General features: G+C 42.6%; 1 protein-coding gene across 4 annotated transcripts in view; it reads left to right on the forward strand.

The window, feature by feature from the left end:
• The window catches only part of PPP2R3A (protein phosphatase 2 regulatory subunit B''alpha), a 43,744-nt gene extending 18,934 nt beyond the window's left edge, over positions 1 to 24,810 (forward strand). For 2 of the 4 annotated variants that reach the window (XM_059822969.1, XM_059822971.1), the window contains exons 3-14: positions 863 to 966; positions 3,560 to 3,662; positions 5,571 to 5,645; positions 11,028 to 11,114; positions 13,486 to 13,642; positions 15,746 to 15,794; positions 16,379 to 16,468; positions 17,474 to 17,653; positions 18,191 to 18,305; positions 20,004 to 20,110; positions 20,164 to 20,168; positions 24,496 to 24,810. In XM_059822969.1, coding sequence (XP_059678952.1) covers positions 863 to 966; positions 3,560 to 3,662; positions 5,571 to 5,645; positions 11,028 to 11,114; positions 13,486 to 13,642; positions 15,746 to 15,794; positions 16,379 to 16,468; positions 17,474 to 17,653; positions 18,191 to 18,305; positions 20,004 to 20,110; positions 20,164 to 20,168; positions 24,496 to 24,581 — 1,158 coding nt within the window. In that variant the 3' untranslated portion in view covers positions 24,582 to 24,810. Of the gene's footprint in view, positions 1 to 862; positions 967 to 3,559; positions 3,663 to 5,570; positions 5,646 to 11,027; positions 11,115 to 13,485; positions 13,643 to 15,745; positions 15,795 to 16,378; positions 16,469 to 17,473; positions 17,654 to 18,186; positions 18,306 to 20,003; positions 20,111 to 20,163; positions 20,169 to 24,484 lie in introns of those variants that run through there. The other 2 variants (XM_009817787.2, XM_059822970.1) reach the window with 2 other exon arrangements.
• Positions 24,811 to 25,083: the final 273 nt, after the last annotated feature.

Below are 25,083 nucleotides of genomic sequence, written 5' to 3' on the forward strand. Positions count from 1 at the left end.
GCTGCACTCCCTCCAAGGCTTGTGTTTTGCAGATGTTCTGATACCTTGGCTGGAGTCATAAAGGTGGCTGGAAAGATCTTTGTGGTAAAGAGGAGGTTTCTTGAAGGTGTCAGCAGCTGAATGTTTGAAGCCATTTTTAAGCCTGGTTTTCTGAGGCATTAGAGAGTAGAAAATGCTTGAGCTTTCATTGATTACCATTCTGAAAGCTAGCAACCTCTGCAGAGACCTGTTAAAAAGTTGTGTTCAGGGAGTCCTTTTGCAGGCATCAGCCTCTTTCTGTTTGTGCTTTCATTTTTTGTTATCCTACTGTGATCCAGCAGCCTTGGGAAAATGGGGTGGAAGGCACTGCACTGAAAACTACAGGATGGGAATCATTTCACCTTCAGGCATTTAATCATTAATTGTCTATAACTAGAATTGAAGTTCCCTTGCTTTCAATGAGAAGTCAGCCCATGTAGAGGACGGGTCATCCTTTTCTTAGGTAGGTCAGTGAGGTAGCTGGTGTGACTGGTCTTCTGGAAGGAGGTGCCTGTCTCTCTCCACTTCACTTTGCAGGGAATCTTGCTAAACAGCTCAGTCAAAGACAGAGCTTAAGAGCTTTATAGTCTCTCATCCTTTTCCTAGCCTAACAGGATGTATTTCTCAGCTACTTAAAAAGGCATATGCTTAAGTAGAAAGTTATTGGTGGATTCTGAACCTTTGCATACAGTAAATAGCTTTTTGACTAACCTGCGTGCCATTACTGCATTATTTCCCGTATGTAAAAGTGTTGATGGTGAATTTGGTGTGTAAACAAGTTAAACAAGCAGGCTCTTCTTCTGACTGCTTTTGTATTCCTCTTTGTTCCGGTGTTTCATTACAGATATGTGGCTGCCCACTCTACTGGAAAGCACCTATGTTCAATGCATTGGGAGGAGAAAGGACAGGAGGTGTATCTGTACACTCATTTGTATCTATGTGGAGAAAGTGAGTATAGCAAATGCAAAATTCTCTTTCTGGAAATAGAGGACAGCCTGCTACAGAAGTCTCTCTCGGTTTGTGGGGTTTTATTTTCCCCTTTTCTTCCACCAGACTTTTCAAAACATGGTTCCTACTTTAGAAGAAAATAAATGGCTTAAAAATCTCCATCAGCTTAAGTTTTTTTTTCCCCAAAACCTCCCTGAACGCTTGTTTCCATGCTGCATCAACAAACTTTGAAGCGATTGTATAGATGATGAGACGTTTTGGTCTGGTTGGCATATAAAATGTATTATCACGCTCCCTAGAAATATGTCAGCCTTTCATGAGATAGCTGATAGATGTCAGTGGATGTTGGATATATTTATCTGAGACTTTATTGCTGCTACACTAGTGGGCTAAGCGAGTGCCATTTGGGAATGGGGAGAGGAGGCATGTGATAATGTTATAGGACAGGAAGAAGGAATGCAAAATAAAGCAGCATCATAGAAGTGGATACTCTGGCAGGTTTAATAGTTATTACCTTCCTCAAGCATGCTGTATAATAAATCTGTGGGGTTTGACAGTCACTTCCACATACCATTGTCAAGGCTTCTTTTTGAAATTGAGAGCTCTGAATATATCATGCTTGGAGTCAGAGGTGTAAGATGGAACAGACTTGCTCTCTTGCTTAACCTTTTTCCCTCCAGGGTGATTCAGGCTTTGGTCTACTTTGTGAAACACCTGAACAATGTCTCCATCTCATATCCAGAGAGATTTCTAATTTTTTACTTAATGGCTGCTCTTCAGATTCTTGAAGTAGCCTTTAACCCTGAGTTCCCAAAGTATTTCCTGCAATAATATTGTCAAAACAGCTTCTAGTTACCCTGGCAAAATTGCAAAAATGTTAGGGGTGACTATGATCAGTAAGTTTTTCTTGACACAGACAACATTTTTTCCTTCCTTAGGTTCCTCCAATTACTACTAATTAATCCCTCATGTATGATACCACATATTTTCACTCCTCTGACATTTACATCCTTTAGATATTTGCAGACTGTGGTCATGCCCCTCTTCTGTATTCTTTTAATCACACCACTTCCAAGCCAAGTTTTGTATGCTTTTTTCACTTTAATTGCTCTTTTAGAAAGATTTTTTTTTTTTTTTCTCCCACTCCTCTTCCCCTCTGACAGCTGCAAAATTTTTTCTGGAAACATAAGACAGAAATAAATGTAGTGTTCCTGGTAAAGTTAGACTACAGCTATCTGAAAACAGCCATAATTTTAAAACAGTTACCTTTAATTGCTGAAGCCTATTTTCAAGCATCTTAGTAGCTGACCTGATTTTTCAAAATGCTTCATGCTCACTGATCTCATTTGAAGTCAATAGGAATTGCTGGGTACAGAATACTTCTGAAAATCAGATCTTTTAGTTTATTGTAAAACATGGCTTTGGGATTCATCTTCATGTGCCTGATTATTTTTTTAAAAGCTAAAACATTAGCACTTCTTTTCTGCAGCTGATTTAGAATGTGTTGATTGACAGTTAGCATGATATGAATGTGCAGCTAACAGGATTGCTTGTCAGCCACTACATCTTTTTTTTCTTCCCCCGGCCCCGGAAGACTTATTTAATAAAACCCCCTTTTTTTTGTAAAGACTACAGGAATTTCAGTACTATTTCAATATAAGTTCATACACTTTTAGGGCAGAAGGGGGGCAAATGATCACTCATAGTAAGTAATTAACAGTGCATTTGTATTTTCACAGTTATTAAAGAATACAGGGTAATTTTCTGAGTAATTTATTGTTTCCATTATACTATATGAACGACTTAGTGTTTGATATATCCGAATGTTCTCTTCCGTTACAGGTATTCGGTAGTGTTTTGGTAAATGTCATGGAGTTACCGTTTTCATGAGTATTTCTGTTCGGAGTGACTTGTGATACCTTTGACCAGTGTAGTATTTTGTATTAGAAGAAAGCAGAGACAAGAATTGGTGTCATAGATGCAAACCGTCAACCTAAGGAATGAGTTTACACGCTTCTCTAAATACTCAGTCCTGCGAATTCTTTCGTTAGGCTGTTCTCCATGACTTCAGTGGACAGCAGCCAGCTGTGCCATACTTAACAAGGGATGCTTTTTTTTTTTCCCCTTCTGGGGAGTGATTTTTCTGGTTGAAAATTTAGTCACTGTAGTTTGGCAATATCCTCAAATATTGAAATACAGTAAAGGAAAGAACTGGATAGCATGTCTGTTAGGGCATCCCATTAGGTTGATCCTATTGACTTCAAATGAGATCAGTGAGCATGCAGCATTTTGAAAAGTCAGGTTTCTTACTAAGATGCTGTGGAATCAAAGTAAGAACAGTCTTCAGTAAGAAACCTTGTTTACCGCAGCAATGTTAACATGAAAAAAAAAAAGCTCCCCTGGGTGGAAATACCTTGGTGCTGCTGAAAGATACTGAAAAAGATGGGTGCTGGTAGTCTGAGGTCAACTTTGCATAATTCACAGTGTAGATGTATTGCGTAGCATGTGATAAGGCGATTCATAATCCATCTGTAGTTTGTGATTGTGCTGTGAGGTACAAAGTGCTTGGAGTAACTGTTCATCTCTCTCGTAGAATCCTACGTAACTGCCATGATGATGCATCCAGATTCACATACCTTGTAGCGAAGCCTAGCTGTGACTACCTAGAACAGGAGGACTTCATTCCGCTGCTTCAGGTACCTGCAGCAGCTCAGCAGTGAATGAATGGGGAGAGCGAGCTATGTTCATTTTGTAACTTAGTTATTTTCATGTCTTTAAATGTTTAACAAGGGCATTCAGACCTTTGGTTTGAACAGCACCTCGGTGGGGTTGGAATGAAATAGAAATAAGCATTTTAAGTGGACTATTTTGCACAAGTGCCAACCAGCTACATAGCTTGCTAAAGTTGCTGAGGATTGTCAAAGTTTTTAGTCTCTTGTCAGGATTTGTATTTATCAGTGCCTGCTAATCAGGCTGAAATTCACCCCATTTCTCTAGGTGGTTATTGGGGAAGAATGCATGGTGCTGTTGATACTCAAGCACAACATAAAAGCTTATTGGAAAAGTTGTAAAAGTTGCTTGACAAGACAATTATAATTGAATTTGTCTAGCAAGACTACCAGATGCAGTATCACATGGAAATCTTGAGGAAAAATTTTGCAGTTCTATTGTTCTGTACATGCCTCTAAACCTGCTAGTACACAAGTCTCCACTGCTGATTTTTTTTTTTTCCTAATATTCAGGCTAAATAGGTGCATCCTGATTTCATTTCATTTCTTTTCGTTTTATTTACATGTGATATTTTTAACAAAGCAAAGTATAATTCCTTAATTACTTGTGGCCATTTAGGCAGGCTCTGGATAGGTTTAGGGTTTCTTTGTAGTTTCTCTATAAATCAGGTCCATCTTTCCTCTGATCATCTGTTGATACTTTTTCTGAGCTTTTCTGCCGGTCTCTAGATTTCTCACAGTGTATTGTCCTCTATGCAAAACCTGTGGACATGCTTTGTTGGGGAAATATTTTTGTGTCTGCACTGGATGTTTCTGTGTCTCAAACAAAACTGGGACTGTGATGGGTAAATTTTCTCCTTTTCATCTTTTCTCCACTGGGCATGCTGCCTTTCCTGATTGATAGCAGTTCTGCTCTTTAGCTACTGGTGCAATCAAAGGCATGTACAATCTTGTTTGTCAGTCAACTAGAGACTAGCAATATTACACCATATTACACCATCATATTAGACATCAAGTCAGACTGGCCAAAATCTGGTCATATCACACCCCTAAGGGCACTGTGCCTGCTCTCTCCTTTTGCCATATCATAGTATAGACAAAGCAAAACTTCGAACACTTCTTTGTTTTGTTTTTTTTCAAGGGTAGAGGAGTCAGACATGTAGACATTACACAGACATTGATTCATGCAGGATCTGAACTGACTCATTCAGGATCTGAGCAGTTTCTCCATGGTTTTGGTCATGCATTTCTTGGCAGATTTGGCATCATGACACAGTATTTGGCTTAGAAAAAGCTGATCTTGAGAAAGAGGCATCTCCACAGGTAGTTCGAGTAAATTTTGGAAAAACACTGTTCATATCTGTATGCATTCTAAGGCTCATGAGCCTTCATTGTTGTGGAGGACATAAAAGGCAACTTTCTCAACCTTTCAAGGAATGTTTATTTCTGACACCTAGGTCTAATAAGTGTTAATATTACGTGTTTTATATATATATAAAAAAATAGAACATTACAATATCTTCCATGAATGGAGAAAAAAAAAATCTTGGAGAGGAAATGCATGGTCAACTAACTAATTTTTTGTCTCATTCAATGAAAATGAGTTTTCATCTACTCACTAACTCTCTTCCTTTGTTTTTCTGTCCTTAAGTAAATCAAAATGGCCCAACAGGTGCGTATTGCCCAGAAAATGTATTCTACTTATAATTCTAGAAGGTTCACTTTATAGATAAAAAGATGTCATTTCAGTTTTATTGTTAATGCTGCAAATACGCTTTCAAAAGTAAGCAAAAGAATTGGTTTGTAAACCCAGTAACTTCTAAACATTAAAAGGAGAAGAAAATCTGTTTCATTTTATTTGGTCTTGTCTTGCAGGATGTGGTGGAAACGCATCCTGGCTTGACGTTCCTGAAGGATGCTCCGGAGTTCCATTCCCGGTATATTACGACGGTAGGCTGGCTCCTTCGATCTCCTGTGACACTGCTGTACCACCCCTCCCTTTGTGACTTGTCACTGTTCCCATCAGCGAATCCTTCAGTTATTTCAAAAAATAGTTGTTCCTAATATTACTGGTAATAAGTTATTTTAAGAAATACTTCCAAAGGAAAAATGAATCTGCCAAGAGGTTATTCAAAAGGTTAATAATGATTCTTTCTGGTCTTAAGCAAATTTATAAAAGCAATTTTTTTTGGCCTTTAATCTGATGAAGGAAAATGAGAGGTCCTTCTTTGGTCTTCAAGAGTTGCTAAGTTACCCCTGATTCTGCTGGGCTGCTGAGACGTAGAAGGCTGTATGCTTGAAGATTTCTGTCACTTTGGCATGAAGAATCTGTGATTGTTCCATGGTACAAAGCATCCATTGCTCACAGGGGTCTCCCATCCAACTCTCTGGCTGCTTGCTTTTGCCAGAAAGCCTATCTAGTCTTTCCGAGTCTTTGAGCTTTTGCGAGTACTGTTTGTTGTTGGGTTTTGTTCTGTAGCTTTGTTCCAGCTTTGCAGTCAGCAGTTAGCCTGGTGCTTTACCTGAATAAGTTTGTACTTTTTTTAAGCCTTTAGCTTGCCTCGTGATGTGTATGAATCTGGATAAAAGGTATAAATGTTAGGATGTTTTATCTCTGTGGTGGTAACAAAGTCAAATAATGACAGACCTGATGGGAACTGTATCCCAATAGGGTTCAAGGGCTTAAAGTTTCTCCTGTTTGTTTGCCAGGGTCTCCACGGGGGCCAGCTGCACCACATACTAGCAGCTGGGAGATTACTGGCAGACACAGGCTTGTTCCTTTCCTGTAAGGAGCAGATGGCAGAAAGACACTCTGTTGCTCTGGGCAAACCTGAACCGTCACACTAATTAATGTTTTCCGAAAATGTATAACAAGAATCAATTTTAAATGTTTAGATGCACGTGAACATGAAAGTGAACATCAGTGTATTACCAACAGATTTAGTGCCCGTGGAGCAAGACATTGGATATGTTAAGTGTAGTAACTGGCCAGAGTAGGTATAACAGTAGCCAGGGAATTATGGAGGCACATGAATGGTTGAGTGTGGAAGGTGCCTGTGGTACATGTAGCCTGGTATTTGGTGTTTAAAGTACATGGGGGGTGAGACCCTAAAGATTTAAGGTCACACTAGCATCGGTTTCTGGCTGCCATATCAACCAGTTGCTCTTCACTGGTGAGAAGGTCAAGATACAATGCGTGGTTGTTCTGGTGCTGGCTATTGGGTGATGACAAAGGCAGTTCTGTGCATCTGCCTTTGCAGGTTCCTCTTCTCAAGTCACGTGCTGTTCCTGTATTTTTCAGGGTCTAAAGGAGGGAATAAAGACAAGAAATAAATGTCTTTGTAGAGTAATCCTCCAAATTATCACCCTTGGTGGCCCAAATCAGCAATTGCTGCACTTTCTGGACCTCATTGGGGTGTGGTGCATGTTCTGGTCTGAGAGACCAGCCTGTGTGAAGCTGACTCTCAGACAGCTGATGTGCAGGCTGCTACTAAAGAGAGCAACACCTTTTCCTTCCTCTCCTTTTCCCCAACTTCCCTTGTGCCTGGGCAAGGTCCTGTGTGACCACCATAAAGCAGTCACAGAATGGGACCCTTCATGAGTACATGAAGCTTCTCAGTGCTTCTTGATTCTGCTTGTCTCCCCGCTGTGCTTTGCTACTTCAGTCTGAGCCTTTAGGCACCCTTACTCGCAATACTCTGACAGAGGTGGCTTCCTAGGCTTGCTCCCAGGCAGCCAGGAAATAGTGTTGCTTGTGGTTGAGGCAAATGGTGTGTAGCGGTGAATCTTACAAAGCTGCGATGTCCTCCACAGACTCCTCACTCTGGCAGGACAATGCTGTTCTGGATGTCTGTGCCGACAAACAGATCCTTCTGAGCTCAGTGTGTTTGGCCTTGGCCAGATCACTGTGTTGGAGCCGAGTCAGGACCACGGGAGACAGTCTGTTGGGTCCGGTTGCTCCCATCTGGAGTGGCAGTACTTGGCCCACTGCAGCCATGGCTCTCCTCTCTGACATCAGGATCTCCTATTTCTCACATCTCCTTTCACAGACAGTCTGTCACTTCTCTCTCTTTGATGTTACAAAATTCAGTATTTCCACCAGGAGGTAATGAAGGAAACAGCTTTGTCCTTGGATTTTGAGACTGCTTGGACCCTTTTGATCCCTTCAAGGTAGAGTGCCTTATACCTACTTACAGTGACAGAATGCTGTATTTGCTGCAAATGCAAGAATTAAGTTTTATTTTTGTGTTACAGATGAGGGCCGGAAGGAGACACTGGCTTTTGTGTTCATTGCTGGATACAGCATCACTTGGTTGAAATCACCTGGAGAGCAAGCTAACAGTCTAGTATGGATTAAGATGTGTATGCACGTTTCAAATTTTTTTTGCCTACCTCTGCACCTTTTAGAGGTGCCTTTTGGATACAATAGGCTGTAATTTAATCTGTATCAGTATCTGTGAGCTGTTGTATTGCCAGTATACTAAACTACTTGTGTTTTTTTCAACAGAGACCGACTCCTGAAGCTGGTGAAGACAATGCAGAATATCACGTGGCATTTATTGTAAAAACTTTAAAATGTGACTTCTCCCAGAACATTCAAACAAGGCTCAGAGTTAGCACTGCATGCTGTTGTTGAAAAAGCTGAGTCAACTAAGAACAACTTGGCAAAACATACTGCTTGTTGAAAAGTGCTTCAGCTTATGCAGTGTTACCAGTGCAAATGTGTAGGGGGATGATGACCTTACAGGGTTTAATAAAGCTTTGTGGGTTTTTCCAGAAATGGTATTGCTTTTGTTTTTCTGTGGGAAGGTTGGGGAAAGGTCTAGAACTGACCCATCAGTGGTTTGGGTCCTGGAGGTAAATTACATGAGGATAATGGGCAAATAGGAAGGGTCTCCCCCTTCCAAAGGCTTACGTACTGAATTCAGAATAAATAATGTCCCATGCTGGGAAAAACGAAGCCAGTTATAGCTTTCAGTAAGGCATAACTGACAGGGGTGGCTTGAACGCTGCAAATCATCTCCGACTGTGTAATTATCTTCTAGGATCTTTCCCAAATGCTTTTTCTGACAGCTTGGTTTTCACAACCTGGAAAGGAAAGAGAGAAGTATTGACATTTTATACTGATACATACGCTATATACTATCCATTGAATCTGGACCATTATTTGAATAATAAAGCCTACACTGAGTGACTGGACATGGTAAAAGAGATGAAAAGAGATCCTGCTTTTACCTCTGAATGCCTTATTTTTACAGCTAGGTGAGGAAAGAGCAGATGGAACATCTTTATCAATATGGTCTGATAGAGGAACAGTTTCTTACGTGTCACAAACAGGGGGATATTTTGTTGTCTTTTATTACCCAGCAGGCGGGGGGGGGGGGGGGAAGATTGCTGGTTATGGGTCCTTTTTTCTGATTCTTGGGATTGTTGAGTCCTTGGAATGGTGTGAAAACCCTGTGTGTGTAAGAATTGCTACAGACTTGACAGGTGTGATAATGGATTATGTATGAGGTGAGACCCACTTCAGTCTCTGAGCGCTTGTGCAATCTGGAAGCAAAGGCCAAACAAAGTCCAAAAATAGAGTCCAGAATGGCAGTGGCTGCCAGAGGCGTTAAAGAAGAAACAAACATACAGCTTTCATTGTGCTTAAGACCAGAAAAGATCATTGTGATTACCTAGTCTGACCTTGTGCATTACAGAGGCCACAGAACATTGCTCAGTGATTGCTGTAGTTAAGATAGATTTGTTTGTTTGTTTGTTTGTTTTTAATTGAATTGACACCCAACTTTTGAAGGACATCTATCTTTGATTGAAGTCCGGAGTGAAAGAGCCTGCAGTGTTTCTTTGGGAGTTCCCCAGTGGCTGATCAATGGCAGTATAAAAGAAGTGCACTCTTACCTGTCTGAATTAGGCTGATTTCAGCTTCTAGTTATGTATTTCATGAGAGACAAAAGGTCCTCCTGCTGTCCCACATCTCCCTGTGTAGGCTTTTAAGGACCAGGATAGTTACCAATAGGTGCCATGTACAGCTAAGTTGAATATATTAGTTCTCTCTCTTCAGGATATATTTTGAGTCCTCAAATCATTCTTGTTGCTCTCAAAATTGTTTGGGCTCATCAGCATTTACTGTCTCGCCAATCTGCATATCCAAAGCAGACTTAGCAACAATCTCATACTTGGTTCCGGTTCTGGACTGAGAACCAGCCCTTGTGTGACTGAGTAAAAGCATGGCCCTTAAATGGTGACTCCCCACTCAAAGCTAGTTCTAGCTAAGAAACAAACCTATCCCATTTTGTTTGTTAACCAGATTAATCCCTATAATGTCCATATTGTTGTGTAAAGTTAATTTTTGTGTTGGAATAGCATGCACTATTAAGGTTTACCAAAATTTTAGCATAATATGTCAACATGATGTCAGAGACATCAAAGGTTTGTTTGTATTAGGTTTGGTTGACAAGAATTATATTCCATAGATTTCAGTGATGATAGTAAAATTAATTATATTTCTAATTTCTCTTGTTGATGATGTTTGTTTGTTGTCGTTTCCCCTGTTAAGTTTATTCTTGCACGTGCTTGGTCACACATTTGCAATTTCCCTACTTTGTGATGATATTTGACAAGCTAACAAGGAGCAGACTAGAAGGGTTCAGCTTGCTTTTTTAGGTACTGGGGAGTACTCAGTCTCATACTGTGAACTGTTTTTCTTGGGTTCTCAGAAGTCTGTGCGTTCCCCCCCCACACGCTTTTTACTCAGTTTCACTAGAAGCAGATCAGTAAAGGAGATGAATATTCGAGATTAACACCTGCCTAAGGTAAATGCAGACAGATAATCTCTATTGCTTACTTTCAGTGGAGCCACCAAGAGGATGAGGCATTGTTATAGACACAATAGGTCAGACATCAATTGCTGCTTTCATTTACATGTCCTGTTTCCTCTTCAAAAGTCCTGATTTTTTTTCTGAAGTGCAGAACACTATTTCAGTTGAGATCCATGCAAGCTACAATGCTTAAAGCCTGAAAACCTCAGTTTCCAAGTGATTCATTAGCACTTTGAACACATTCCCTGACATAAGTAATGCATCTGTGTGCGCAAAGATGTGAATTAAGAGCAGTGAAAATATTTGCATAGCGGAAATGGATAATACTGTTTCAGAAACAAATGTTACTTTCAGATTGCATAGTGAATTAAGGATATTAGTAGCTACAAAAAAGATCACAGTTTTCAAAAAGTCCCCTTAGGATGAATGAATAAACAAAGTTACTGCATTTAAATTCCCAAGCTGGTTTATTTCAGGAGTTGATTTCAAGAGCACTGTTCATGTGTTGCAGGTTATACAGAGAATATTCTACACAGTCAATCGATCCTGGTCTGGGAAGATCACTCTAACAGAGCTGAGGAAAAGCAACTTCTTGCAAGTATGTTGGTTTCTGCCTGAACAAGATACGGAATGCATTGTACCTTTGTTCCTATAGCTGTGTACTATATAGCGAGGGAGGCCAAACGCTTAGTGCTAGGAGAGTGCTGGAGCTGGTGGAGGAGTTGTGTCTGAGTTGAGATGAGAGAAGACTAGGGACCGGAGTAGCCAAGAGTGCACTCATAGAAGGTCGAGGGGCAACTGTGCACCCACTCTGAAGCTCTATCAGGCAGATTGGCTCTTGGCTCCTCATCTAGCCAAAGAGGAAGGGAAGCAAGCAAGACACAGCAGTGTGCCTAGGTTAAGTGGCTCATTGAGCAGCCAAGAAAAGCTGGTGGATTGCCGACTGTATGTGGTGGGTAGGACAGCCAATTTCCTGACTCCCAGCAGGCAGGCAGCCCAGTGACAGTTGGTCAGGCGTGTCATGCTGTGCAATTGCAAGACTGTGCATCTCAGGAGCTGATTTCCACTTCTGCAATAGACTTCTTCAGAAAGGTTAATGAATGAAGCTTAGTTCTTGTTACAATCCCTGCAATGTATCTTTATGTTAGGCGGAGGTTTCAGGATTTGGATCTCTGTTCTCTGTATATTTTGTCCAAAAGCACCAGGTTACAACTGTCTAAGGCTGCTCAACTCCAGCCCAACCTAAAAAGCAAGAAAGTCTTTAGGCTGAAAGGTCAAGGACTCAGCTAAAGCGGTGAGATGTCCCTACTGCATCCTGTTCTCCCTTCCAGATGTAGTGTGCTGTCTTCCTCAAAAGCCTCAAGCATGAATTCACGCTTCTCCTCCTTTCAGATGTCTGCCCCACTGATCACATTAGCTAATCTAAAAATCAGTGTTCCCTTGGATTGTCTCATGCTAGTCCAAGCCCTCTGATCCCAGTTCCTCCCTAACCTCTGTTATAAACAAATCCTCCCAGCTTATCCTGCATCTTTATTCACTCATTTTTTCCCTTTATACACTTCCCCCTTTTTCTCCTTGCATATCTACTCTGCCTTTCATCTCCTGCAGCGGGGAAGTTCAGCTCTGGGACCATAATTTTGCTTGGGCAGCTCTTTGCTGCATGTGTAAATGGCACATTTTGGCATGAGCTATAAAAGAAAAAAATCATTGAAAACCTCCTCAAGTGATTATCATCTGCAAAAAAAGGGAGAGACCCACAAAGAATCTGAAGAGGCTGGTGAGTGATTGATCAGAGGTTTTTAGACTTGAGTGTCAGCAAGTCAGAATAGTGCAAGTCTGGCTGTGCCATCCTGTTGTCCCTACCTGAAACTTTACTGAACCTGGTGGATAGCAGGATGTGAGAGTTTTGTTGAGGCTCAGTTGGGTTCCTAGGATGTGGATATGACTGAAAGTTGACGTTGAACTATCAGTGCCTACATATAGCACAGCATCTGGCTTCGTGGTTGTGCATAGAAGGGCTACTAAGCCTGCCTGCTAAGAGAGACAACTCTCTGTCAGGGGTAGCTCTTCTTAGGCTGTGTTTCATCTCCTCCCTTCTGAGAGGCTGTGAGGGCAGACCTATAGCTCACTTGAGTCTGTTAGCCTTTTTCACATTCCTGCGGCCAGAATTTATTAGACTGAAAAGGCTGCCTGGTGTCCCCCGGCCTCAGCACTAGGAAAAAGGCAAGCGGGGAGGTGGCACTGGTAAACGTGCAATACCCTCCTGTCAGTGGGAAGGTGGAGTGGAGGGCAGGACAGAGGTAGGTGTGACATGGGAATGAAACAAGGACATTGTTGCAAAATGTTTTCTAACAAGGCATGTTAACAGATGTCATGGTTGGAAATTTGCCTAAGCCTCCTAGTTAAACCAGGCTAATTCCCATCAGCGACAGCCCAGGAAGATCAGTGGGATTGGTTTGATCTGCTTGGGATCCATGCCTCCTTCCCCAGCCCAGGCATGACTCTGGAGCAAGACTTGATTTTGCCCTTCGGGAGCCAGGCAAGGATGTGTGATGTGTAAAGATATATCTCAGTTCCTGTGGAGAACTGTGGACTTGCTGTTGTAAATGGCTCTAAGAGTCTCCAGTGCAGGTCAGAGATGTTTCACAAATAATGGATCCCAGCTGAGACAGCAGTTGTGTTCTTGTTTCTCTGCCTCACTCTTCACTATAGCTGAAAATTAGCAGAAATTGTTCGCAGGAGTGGCAGAAATACTGTGCATACATATGCTAACCAGGATCGCCAACCCAGATGCTCTGTAAGTGCCTGTTAAGGAATGCAGCAACAACATCTCCTACAGGGGAGAAAGGCTGCATTTTGGATTAGCTCTCAGAGCTGTGTTCACCCAACTTCCCCGGAGAGTGGAGGACTTCAGCTGCTGAGCTGCCTCTTTGTCTAGGTTTAACTTCCCACTTTATTTGTACTTTCAGACTCTTGCTCTCTTGGAAGAGGAGGATGACATAAATCAGATCACAGATTATTTCTCCTACGAGCACTTCTATGTTATATACTGTAAATTCTGGGAGCTGGACACTGACCATGATCTTTACATCAGCCAGAAGGATCTGGCTAGGTACAGTGATCAAGGTATGCTGCCTGCAAGCTGTGGTGGGATGAAGTGGGTTGCTAAAAATAGAGTGTTCCCACTAAAGAGTAAAGCCTAGCTTTAATTTGTTTAATTTGATGCATCAAAAAAATTTAAATGGAGCCATCCATCTCTTACACAAATGCTGATTTACAGATTCATTTGTAGGGGCTTAGACACAGAGAAGTGCAGTACACACTGGTTTCTGCATGAGTAGCTAGAGAGGGAGCTTCTCTTCATGTGTGGGTCATTGCCAGAAGGACAAGCTAAAATAATGTCTTTATACTTGCTTATTATTTGCTAAGGGTTTTGCAGGAACTTGGAAGTAGGTACAAGAAGGACAAACCCATGTGAATTTCAAAGATTGCTGAGTGCAGCCTCATTATGCATGAGAGAAATTCTGGAGTCCAGTGACGCTTGGTGAATTTCAGTTTGCAGATGCGCTCTGGCAAACTTCTCTTGAGTTCAGTGTGGAACTCCTTTCCACAAGTTGAGCAAATGCTATGAGTTTTCAAAGGTTTAAGGGCCATAGATAAGTTAATGGAATACAAATCCACAAAGGGCTAAAAAAAATCCAGAGGCACTTGTTCTGTATGCCTGTGCTAGATGGAGGCACTCGGATGGGCTGTTTTTAGGATTATCATGTTCTGAGAGCATGATATGCCTGTGTGTTTACCTGTTAGGACTCATGATGTAATGTCTTGGACAAAAGCTTGAGTTACTGACTAGCATGTTTAATCCTGAAGACAAAGCCTTCTTGGACTCTTCTGCATGGTTGCTGCACTTTTTGGGAAAGTAGGTCTGGAACAGAGAGTCAGATTTGGGGAAACGGGATGTTTGGACACAACGTGTGACCGGAGGTGCGGGAAGGGTGAAGTGTGTGGTAAGGTATTGTAGTGTGTAGGCCTATGGGGATCTGGTGGTGTGACAAGTTGTCAGGAATTGCTGGAGCTCTGGGGATGGGGACAACATTTTTTAGAAGCCAAGGTCCTAGTGGGCTGAAGGAAGAAAGAAGGAAGGGGGTGTGAGAATGACAGTGCTGTAGGTACGTGTGTGTGTGTCAGAGTGGTGCGGTGACCCACATGCTACAAAAGCAGGGAAGGCCGTGGCGATTCTGAGTGAGTGTGGCAGTCACAGGGGTCAGGAGAGCTGATAAGAGGGCTGGAGGGGGCGAGGATGAGGGGTGCACAACTTCGGATAGGTGATACAGGAGACTTGGTCCCTGCTGGGAACGCAGGGATGGAGTATTTGTTGTACAGGAGGCTTGAGAGCACTGGGTGCTGGGGAGCTAAAGACAGAAAGGGTGCTGTGGGCAGGGTGAAGGGGAGAAGCCGTCAGTGCAGTGGTACAGCAGCCTGTCAGCACTATGCCAAGGGGATTTGAGGGGTGGTGCAGGTTGGGTCTGCCTGGCTGGTGTGTCGCAAGTGTGCCAGGATTGCAGAAATGATGGAGAACATGTAGAAGGAGCTAAGGTGGGGGGCCTAAAGGAAGTTTGTCAGCAGTCTGGAAGGGCGAGGTCAGTGTGCAAATCCTGCTCAAGACTGGTACTTGCTGCTTGGCTGGTGTGTCCCTGCCATAACAATCTATCCCGCACATCTCCTGGCTGGCAAAGCCCTCCCACTCACCTAAAACGATGCTTGTTTTTCATTGTCCTTCCCTGCAGCAGGATTGCCCCAGCTTGTGCTCTGCTAAGAAGTGTTTTCTAGGGATTTGATGTGTGATTTTTGCTTGATAGCTGAACTTCTTTTGCAATACACACTGAAATTGTCACCTATCAGCAGGATTTGCTTATGCGACAGGTCCCACTAGAGCAAAGTAGGAGTGATAACTGCCCATGTCCAAGAATCCAGATCACATACAGCTGCCATACTTGTGGAGAATTACGGTGTTTGGAAGGATACAAAGGCAGACACACTGGGAGAATCATCTTTGTTTTTTACAAAATGCTACTAAACAGGGACCGGTGAAGTGGCTAGAGAGGCAATGGAGATAGAGCTTTCTTTTAGCAATGGGAAGTGGCTTTGTGCGGATTCAGCATAAACAACTGATTGTAGTTATTCCTGTGACCTGTAGCTTCATTTTTTCCATGTTTTCTTTGTTTCCAGCTTTATCAAACAGGATTATCGAACGAATATTCAGCGGTGCTGTGGTGAGGTGAGGAATAGCATACTGGCTGGGGATAGAAGTGAAGGAAATTTCTGTCAGGCTGATCAGAAATGCAAGATACTTTCAAAAATCCCCACAGATCAGAATGGTTTCTAACATAGTGCTCCAGTTGAAGCTGCCTGAAATTGGAGTGGGACTTCTGGGTATCTTAAGAAAAGAAATTAAAAAATCCCATAGGATGACCACCTGTAGACCTCATTGTAGAACAAACTGGGCATAGCCGGAGGGAACAGGCAAGCACTGCATGTTTGTGCCCCACAGTGGCACAGGGATAGCTGGAGAACGCTGCTTTAAAGCCTCTGAAAAATAAAACAGCCCAGCAGTTGTTGTGGGAGGGGATATGGTAGATGAGCCCCATCTCTGCAGTGACAACAAGGCAGCAAATGCCGTGCTTGTGGGGAAGGGCACAAGGACTGGTGCTGGGGAGTGCAGGGAGTACGGGCTAGATGGGTGATGATGCCCTGTTTTCTCTCACCAATGATTTGGGGCTTTTGAAAAATATGTTTGATAACATTCTGATTATTTAGGGGCCTGGTGGTTTGTTGTTTTTTTTTTTTTCATGTGTCTTCCAGAGGCAATGAAGTTCAAAAGGAAGGCCGCATGAGTTATGCCGATTTTGTGTGGCTCCTGATTTCAGAGGAAGACAAGAGGAGTGCTACAAGGTCTGACTGATTTCTGTGTCTTAGTAGAAGTATTGAGATAAGTAAATAAGATTATAGAAACTTATGTGACTTACTGCTTTCTACAAGAGACAGCAGCTTGGGTTCCAGTGATTATCAGGAAGAAAGCAACTTACTGTCAACATTTGGTCAAAAAATTTGCCTTTCTTGAGGAGGAATTGTTTAGAAGCGGAGTTTTCTTGTAATGTTAAATGCCTTGGTAGTCATCAATGCCTTTGGTTACCCCATGCCATGGAGCGCTGGCTCTGGGGGTAAACCCATGGATGTTTGCAGTAGATAGGCATGTTACCTTCATGCATGTCACAAGTGCATAATAAGGGTTTATAAGGAAACTTCAGTGTGTCACTTTGTAAAACCTGCCTGTGTGTCTGGCTTGTACAGCCAGTGGGAGACTATTGTGCAGACCTGAATTAGATCTGCATGCAATTATTAGGACAAGGAATCTTTTGAGTAAAAAAGAGAAGAATAATTCATAAATGCAGGGTTGGACTATGCAGAGGTGAAGGAAGGATGTAGAGTGCAACTGCCTGAAAGCATTGCCTTCTGTGTAAAGGAGTAGAGGAAGTAAGTGCATGCCATGCCTGCCTTATCGCTCACCAGGGTCACTCAGGGATAGCCAGTGTCCTGGGTTCAGAGTTGGTTGTATTTGGCCAACTTTGGCTGCTGAATCAGATAGGGACACCCTAACCTACGTGAGCCAGTTGAGCTGCAGCACAACGGACACTTGCTACAGCTACCAGTTGAAACAGGTCATGAGCATGGCTGTGCTCACAAGCCACCTAGGAAACTAACAGGAGACACTCTTCAGTGTTGGCCTGCCACCCTGATCCTTCCCAAAGGGTATTTTCATCCCTGGTTTTATGGCCAGCCTTTGGGCAGAAGAGCATTAGAGAATGGGGGAAGGGGAATGTGCATTGCTGCAATCTCTGCTGTATGGATTTTCTCGTGCAGTGCTGTGCTTTCACTAGTCCTGTCTCATTTTCCTAGCATTGAGTACTGGTTTCGGTGCATGGACCTGGATGGGGATGGAGTGCTCTCCATGTATGAACTGGAGTACTTTTATGAGGAGCAGTGTGAGCGGATGGAAGTGATGGGCATAGAACCACTGCCATTTCATGACTTGCTTTGTCAGATGCTTGATCTCGTTAAGCCAGAGAGGGAAGGTAAGTCCTGTTTAGTGGCAGTTTCCATCCTCTTTGATCTGTGGTGGATTGGTAAAGTAATGTCAGTGTGAAACCGATCTGTAGGTAGAGCCTTGTGTTAGAATCACAGGCATGAGATTATTGTACAAGGTAGAAGTCTGAACAACGGCTATTGTGCCATAATGTTATGCATCAGGAGGTTTGAAATACTAAAACAAGAGACCTTGTGAATTAACTTGCTGGAACTGGAGCAACAAGTCTTGTATATTGCAGCTGTGGGATGTGCCAACAGTCTGGATTATGAAACTGGACCATCCCCATTCACATTCTTTCACATTTCATGTGAATGTGGAAGACCTCCATATGTATGTGAGGTTTACGCCTAATAAATGTACATGTTTATTGAATAATGTTAAAATCCTTGACTGACTTGGGAAGAAATTTTGTAGTATTGTTGCATACTGATGTTATAGTTAAAACTTTGATAAGACTGGCAAGGAACAGGTCCAGTCTCTCCCTAAGAACTCAGCACAATACTGTGGGGTTTTTTTTCTGCAGGAAGAGTAACACTGCGAGACCTGAAGAGGTGCAGAATGGCTCATGTATTCTACAACACCTTCTTTAATTTAGAGAAATATCTGGACAATGAACAGAGGGATCCCTTTGCAGTGCAAAAGGTATAAATCACCTTTATTTCTAAATACAGGCCTTCTCAAACTCATCTTTGGAATGCAACTGGATGTAGGGAAGATCTAACTGAATGTAGGAAAACCTTTTTTGTAAGTAGGGCGGTCACACACTGGAACAGGTTGCCCAGAGAGGTTGTGCAGCTTCTGTTCTTGGAGGTTTTCAAGATGTGACTGGACAAAGCCTTGAGCCCCTTGATCTGACCTCATAGCAAACCCTGACTTGAGCAGAGGCTGGGACTAGAGACCTCCTGGGTCTCCTCCAACACAAATTATGCTGCTATTCTATGATTCGGTTGCCATCACTGGTCCTACTACACCAGCACTGGCAGTGCAGTGTGTGATTCTAGAGAGAATGACCAGAGTCTGCTGAGTTGCACTTATTCAGCGGGCTGAAAGAGGGAGGCTCAGCTGCACTAGAAGGGAACCTGCTTCGCTCAGTTTAGAAAGGAGCTGTGAGATTCAAAACTTGAGATCCCTTTTGTCTCTTCCCATCTCCTACACAGCTGCAGTCATAAATAAGTAGGCTACATGTGAAGACTGATTAAGCATCCGGGTTGGAGTCTGATCCTTGAAACAGCACTAGCAATTTTCCCATAGCCTAAACAGAACCAAAGAGGCAGACGTTCTTTACGACAAACACAGGGGCCGAGGCAGATGAGATGCCAACTCCATGATCAGGCCACACTTGCGGCAGACTAGATGGAGGGTTTGGATGTTGCAGATTGTGCCTGGTTATCAGCCTGGCTGCACTGTCGTTCATCATCCTCTCTTCCCAAGCAGAGAAAACACAGGAGGAGATTATGGCTTTTCTATTGTGCAGTTGTTACTGACCACTAACTATGGGATGTTCAGAGACTTGAGTTTTGTCAGCTGTTGGTGCAAAGTCCCTCACCTCTGGCTCCCCTTGCATATCCAGTGAAACCGGATATGTCTAAAGCTTAAAGACTATCTCCCAGAAGCCTCTTATCTGGTCAAAGTACAGTAATGTGGTGGGGATGCCAAAACCAACTCTGGTTCCCTCCCAGCTGTTCCCACATAACCTGTAAGAGGAACTTTGTGGTTCCATGATTCAAGGCTTAAATATATCCCAATGCAGAACCACCCTGCTTTTGTTTGTTTGTTTGTTTAAACTAGATCATCGTAAGAGCAGTCAAGTGGGGCCAGAGTGGTAACTTATTTTCCCCGTCTTACAGTAAATGGCAGAGGGCCAGATGTTTGTAAGGATCTTACTCTGTAACCTCCTCTCAAACTTGCCCAAACTTAGCAAACTGTGAAGAGTTCCTCAAAAGATCAGTTACAATTAACATTCAATTAGTGATTTAAAATCACTAAGTTCTTCAGCCAATTACAAAGTGCACAGATGCAGGGCTTGCTGAGCTAGAGCAAAGAAAATGTGCAGTTATTAATGTTCAGCGTTTGTGAAATGAGGCAGTCTCAGCTTCTTGGCAGCTCAGGTCACATGCTGAGCTTTATAGACTAAGGGATGTATTTTTTCGTAGTCATTTATGTGCAGATGTTAAAATAGTTTAAGGTAATAGTGAATCTTTCAGCTAAGGCAATTTTCGACTAGCTGTTTCTATGCAGTTGCTTACTATTCCTAGAATTGCTGTTTCACATGTTTAGACCTATTGTAAACAGCTATAGAGAGGTATGGACTTAGTGTACTTGACTGTCTGATCTCTTTAGGACATTGAAAATGATGGCCCTGAACCCTCTGACTGGGACAGATATGCTGCTGAAGAGTACGAAATTCTTGTGGCTGAGGAGTCTGGGAACGAACCATTACAAGAAGGGTAAGCACAGGCATTGCACTGCCCTGGGGACACACTGTTTGGCTCCAGCTGAGGTTTAGTAGGAGCATGTGGATGCTACTTTTAACAGAGGTAGTGGATTATCATTTGGACTCAGCACTGGAGCATGTGAAGCCTGAAACAGTTGCTCCAGAAGGCAGTATTGGTCTATTTGTCACAATGGGCTTCTTTGTGGGCAGCCATTTGAATCCGCTACACAGACTGCAGTAATGAAGATAGCTGGGAAGAAGGACAAAGCCTTTTTCTTTTGGAAACCGGACCAAAAAAAGAGATCAAATGACTTTTGCTGGTCTGGCCACGTACTGACCATGTCACACTATCATAGATTAGAAGCTGTAGCTCTGTTACATTTATCATACCTAGCAGAGACTTTCTTTGGTCAAATAATTTTACTTTCTGCCAAACTTTATGCCTATTAGTCTGTGCTCTTCATAAGTTGTGTTTCAACGTTTTTATTCATTTACTAAGTTTGTTCAGACTTTTTCTTTAAAACACTGTTGGTTTCTGCAATACCTACACTCATTTTTGCAGCCTTCTATAAAATTATGGACAGACACTCCAGCTATCCTTAAAGTCAATGAATTTAGGCAGAGCAGTTGCTCCAGAACCTCTCTGTGTGCAAGGGCTTCCTGCAGAGGCTCCCTAATGGAGACTCAGTGTAATTATCTTTCAGATTTGTGTCTGTGTTAGTATCTTCTTGAGACTATTTCTCTAGAAGTCTCCAGGTTAATATAACAAACACCCAAAGAATGCTTACCCCATGTTAATCTTGCATGATTCAGGATTTCATCCATTCTTGAACAGTATTTGTAGAGCCATTAAAGTAAGAGTACTGAGAAGATTGCATCATTTTCAAAACTTCCCACACTGGAAATTGCTTGGGATAACAGTAGTACCTACTAATTAGCCACAGAGATTTGCAAGGCTATTGAGAGCTACGTTTCCCTCTCTCCCTGTGATGTGCATCCAAACAGCTATGGGCTGTTCCCTCATCTCCTTTGAGCTGCCTTGCCTTTTTGTGGCCTTCACAATGGAAGATGAGGTAACACGGGATGGAAGATAAAGTTGCTGTGTTCGCTGCAGCTGCTTTGCAACACCTGTGTCCTCAGCACAGAAAAGAAACAGGAGTCTGCCATAAAAGCTTTGCAGGACCACGAATCCCCAAACTCACCAAAAACAGAGGAAAAGTGGCAGGTGATGTCAGGTTTTTGAAGTCTGTCTGAAACAGCTCTGTGTCTTCCTGTAAAGAGCATGTCAGCAACCTTGCTGCTTGCTTTTAAGAGCCTCTGAAAAGCTCTGTAGTCATGGCAGCAGGATTAGATCTCATTTGTGGAGCATAGCAACAGACCATGCTGGAAAAAAGGAAAAGAAAAAGAAAAACAAAGAGCTGGATGCCCAGACAAATTTGCCAGAAACAGGCATTGAGTTTTTGCATGTATGTTATTTCTGCTGTCCTTTGAGGATGACAGAAGCAGGGAGTGAGGACAAAACCAAGACAATTTATGAGCTCTATGAGAGACTGGAAGATTTTTGGCTAAGTTAGCTGGCAAAACCTGAAATCTAGTATTTGTCGTATTAATACATTTAAAAATAACCATCATTAAGCAATCGCAGATGAATTAGTAAGTGTGTACCACATTTGTGACTTAGCCTTGTCCATAGCTTCTCTGGATGGAAGGTTTCTAAAACCAGTCAGTGTCTGGCTGGCTGTCTGCAGGCTTGCCCATGAGCGAGCACTGCTCCTGGAAGAGGAATCTCATCAAGATATAGTAGCTACTCAGAGTGACTTCAAGGATGCTGTGACTCTATTGAGAGCTACAGTCACCAAAAATAAGAGAAAGGTGTCACCTTGCTCAGGACAACAGTGAAGCGTCATGTTTCACTGGAAGCTTAAGCTGATCTGAACACTTCTCAGCCATGCTCTGCTTTATACATCTGTGTGTGAGATTCAACGAAGAGAGTCTGTTCCCTGGAGAATGTATACACACATTGTTGTTTGAAGGCAGAACTAATAGTTGAACCTGAGCAACACAAGCTCTTAATGCAGATATAAGCATTGGTTTTGCAGAAATCCTTTCTTGCAGTCCAGGCGATGTGGCCTGCCTGGCAGAAGTGGGCACCGCTTTGCTGTTCCAGAAGCCAGTTTCAGCCAGCTGATGTACATGGAAGCCACAGTTGCCTTTGTGGAAAGACATCTTTCTCCATAGGAAGGGAAATAAGGAGGAAGAGGCCATCTTTTATCAGCTGCTGATAGGAAAGAATCCCCTTCACCTGAGCAACAAGGAGTGAGGGCACAATGCAGAGCAGCAATCCTGCTCAGAGGCAGAGAGGTGGGACAAAGACACAGCATCAGGTGATGTTGGTTTAGGCAGCTTAGAGCATTTTTCTTGTCTCCCTCAAGCTGGCTGATGGCTCAGTTGCTCACTTTGACGAACGCAGTGGCATAAGGAGGGGCAAGGGGGAAGAAGTACGTCGCTGAACCACCCAGTGACAAAAATGTGTGTGTTCGCCAGAAGGAAGGACAAAGAATTTCCTGGAGTGACTTTCCTTCTCTGAACAAGCTAGAGTTGCCATGGTTGAGTCTTGAGGAATGGGTGTTTAATCTACATGAGCCCACATGTGTATTTATGGGACTGTGAAGTTTTGAAACTGGCCTGAAAGGAGAGGTGATTGTCTTTAGTGCTAATCTCATGGAAAAGCTGTCCCTTGGATGCTCCGATCCGTAAAGATGGAAATAATTTTTTCCAAGATGGGAAAGGCAGGCACTGTTGAGCCTTAAGGAGCAAAAGAGTCAAGTGGAAAAGTAACTTATATGGGAAAGGACAATGGAAGGCCCCTTCTGAAGAAGACATGAGAAGGTTTAGTCCAGAAGCAAAAGGCACCAGAATAAAAATTATAATGGAGGCCCAAGTGCTGGTGAATGTGCAAGGTAACAATACAGGAAAGAGGTCACATCCTATGTTTAGGAAAAGGAAGAACACTAACCCAAGTTGGTAAAATTGAAGGAAAAGGAACATTCCGAAGAACAGCATTCAAATGGAAATAAAAAGTTTTCCTCGGCTGCATCATCCTAAACCAAGGAGATGGTAGAGAAACTGAGGCACGTACAAACATGCACAGTCCGTTCCCAGGTAGGGGAGGCAGGGCCATGCAGACTCCTGACAGGTACCGTTAAGCAAAACAGGCGCACATTGCGTACTTTCTGGTATCCTTGCATGCATGATCGGAACAGTTACTGGTGTAGGATCCTGACAATTGTTTCCCTTCTCCCACTTAAGCAAGGATCCAGAAGGTGGCAGAATTACTAAGCAGGTGCTTTCCTTTATGGAAGGGAAGATGAAAATGTTGTTTGTCTCTTCTTCACATAGATCACCAGACTGTAGCGTAGAATCCTCCCCTCAGCAGGACATACATACAGATAGGCTCCCAAGGATTTGCTGTACCTGCATATGGGTTAGTGAAGGGAAAAACAGCACAAGAAGTGGTAGACAATTCTTTCTCTGCACCAGCCCTGGTGGGGTATCAAAGGAGTTAAACTTTTTGCAGCACAGTTTTATCACTGAACAAGCTAGAGCTATTCCTGTGCTTGCCATTGGAACACCTGCTGCAACATTTCCTTCATAAGCAGCATTGCTTTCAGAGCAAAAGGAAGAATTTTAATTTCTTGGGAGCCCTGAAAAACTAACCTGTAGTGTGCCAAGACTGGAAGGAAAACATCTTAAAAACATCATTTCTCAGGAATAGGAATGGGGTGAGAGCTCCAAAGTGATATCCTCTGCTGCAGAGCACAGAACCCAACCAGCTCGAACAGTGCAACTGGCTCGAGCTGAGAATTCACAGCCAAACCTCCCCAGGCCATAAATGCTAAGACCTGGATATTAAACTTCAAACCAAGTGAGAGAGGAACATGACAGCATGGCCACAATTGTTCTTCTGTGGATGTCAAAACATATCCTAAGCCAGAAGACGCTTTGGAAACCAGGTGTTTCCGAGCAAGCCAAATCTCCTCTAGGGATGTGTGGCTGGATGACTTTATTTCTACACTGAACTGTTAAGGCTACTGTGAGGTACTGACAATTGTTACTGAAACTGGATTCAGATTTTGTAATGCTGAACACCAGTGAAAAGTTGTTTCAGAACTTACAGATGAGGATGGATGGGAGCACAGCAACGTCAGCTGTCAGAATACTGATTACTACAGCACTGTTTTCAGTGCCTTACAAATATCCTCCTCGAGGTTAACATCTTGCATGCTACTGTATTTTAGCCAGCTGCTTTAGTAGCCACTGAAATAACTTACCTGAAAATGCTCTTACCAAAATACAGCTTTTAAAGACATACCTTTTATCTTTGCAGATCATTTGAAGAAGACTATGACACAGATGAAGTCTTATCTCCCCCTGAAACTGGAGACAAGTCAGACAAACTAGTTATCCCAGATCTCTCAGCATAGAGAAATGGAAGACATTTAATCAATATCTTTCAAACTGGATAGCCTTCAGTCCCAAGACACTTAGGGATTTTTCTTAAATCCGTCATTGGAGCAATGTGCTTTATTTTGTACACTGTAACTTGAGAACCCTTTTTCTCTTCCTGTGTAATTGCAATAAGGTGATTTCTATAAAAAGGCTTTTTACAATGTGTTATCGTGCACGCTCATTAAAAATGGTGATTGCACCTTGTTTCGTTTATATATAAATTCTGTTATGTCCCCAGATGTGCAATAACTGCCAGCATCTAATGATTAACTGTAACAACTGCATGCAACATCTACAGTGGTCGTTTCTCAGTCAGTTCAGTCCTGTGCCATTCTGTCCCCTTGACTTTATACCAGGAGTGACAAAAGAGCTGCCAAATTAACTTAATTTAAATGTATGCCTAGAAATCTTTTAAAATGCAAGTCACAATGAAGTTCTCTTTTTTTCTTAGTGTCCTGGAAATGAAGGCAACATGCC

Source organism: Gavia stellata, chromosome 11 (assembly GCF_030936135.1).
Source record: "Gavia stellata isolate bGavSte3 chromosome 11, bGavSte3.hap2, whole genome shotgun sequence".
NCBI lineage: Eukaryota > Metazoa > Chordata > Aves > Gaviiformes > Gaviidae > Gavia > Gavia stellata.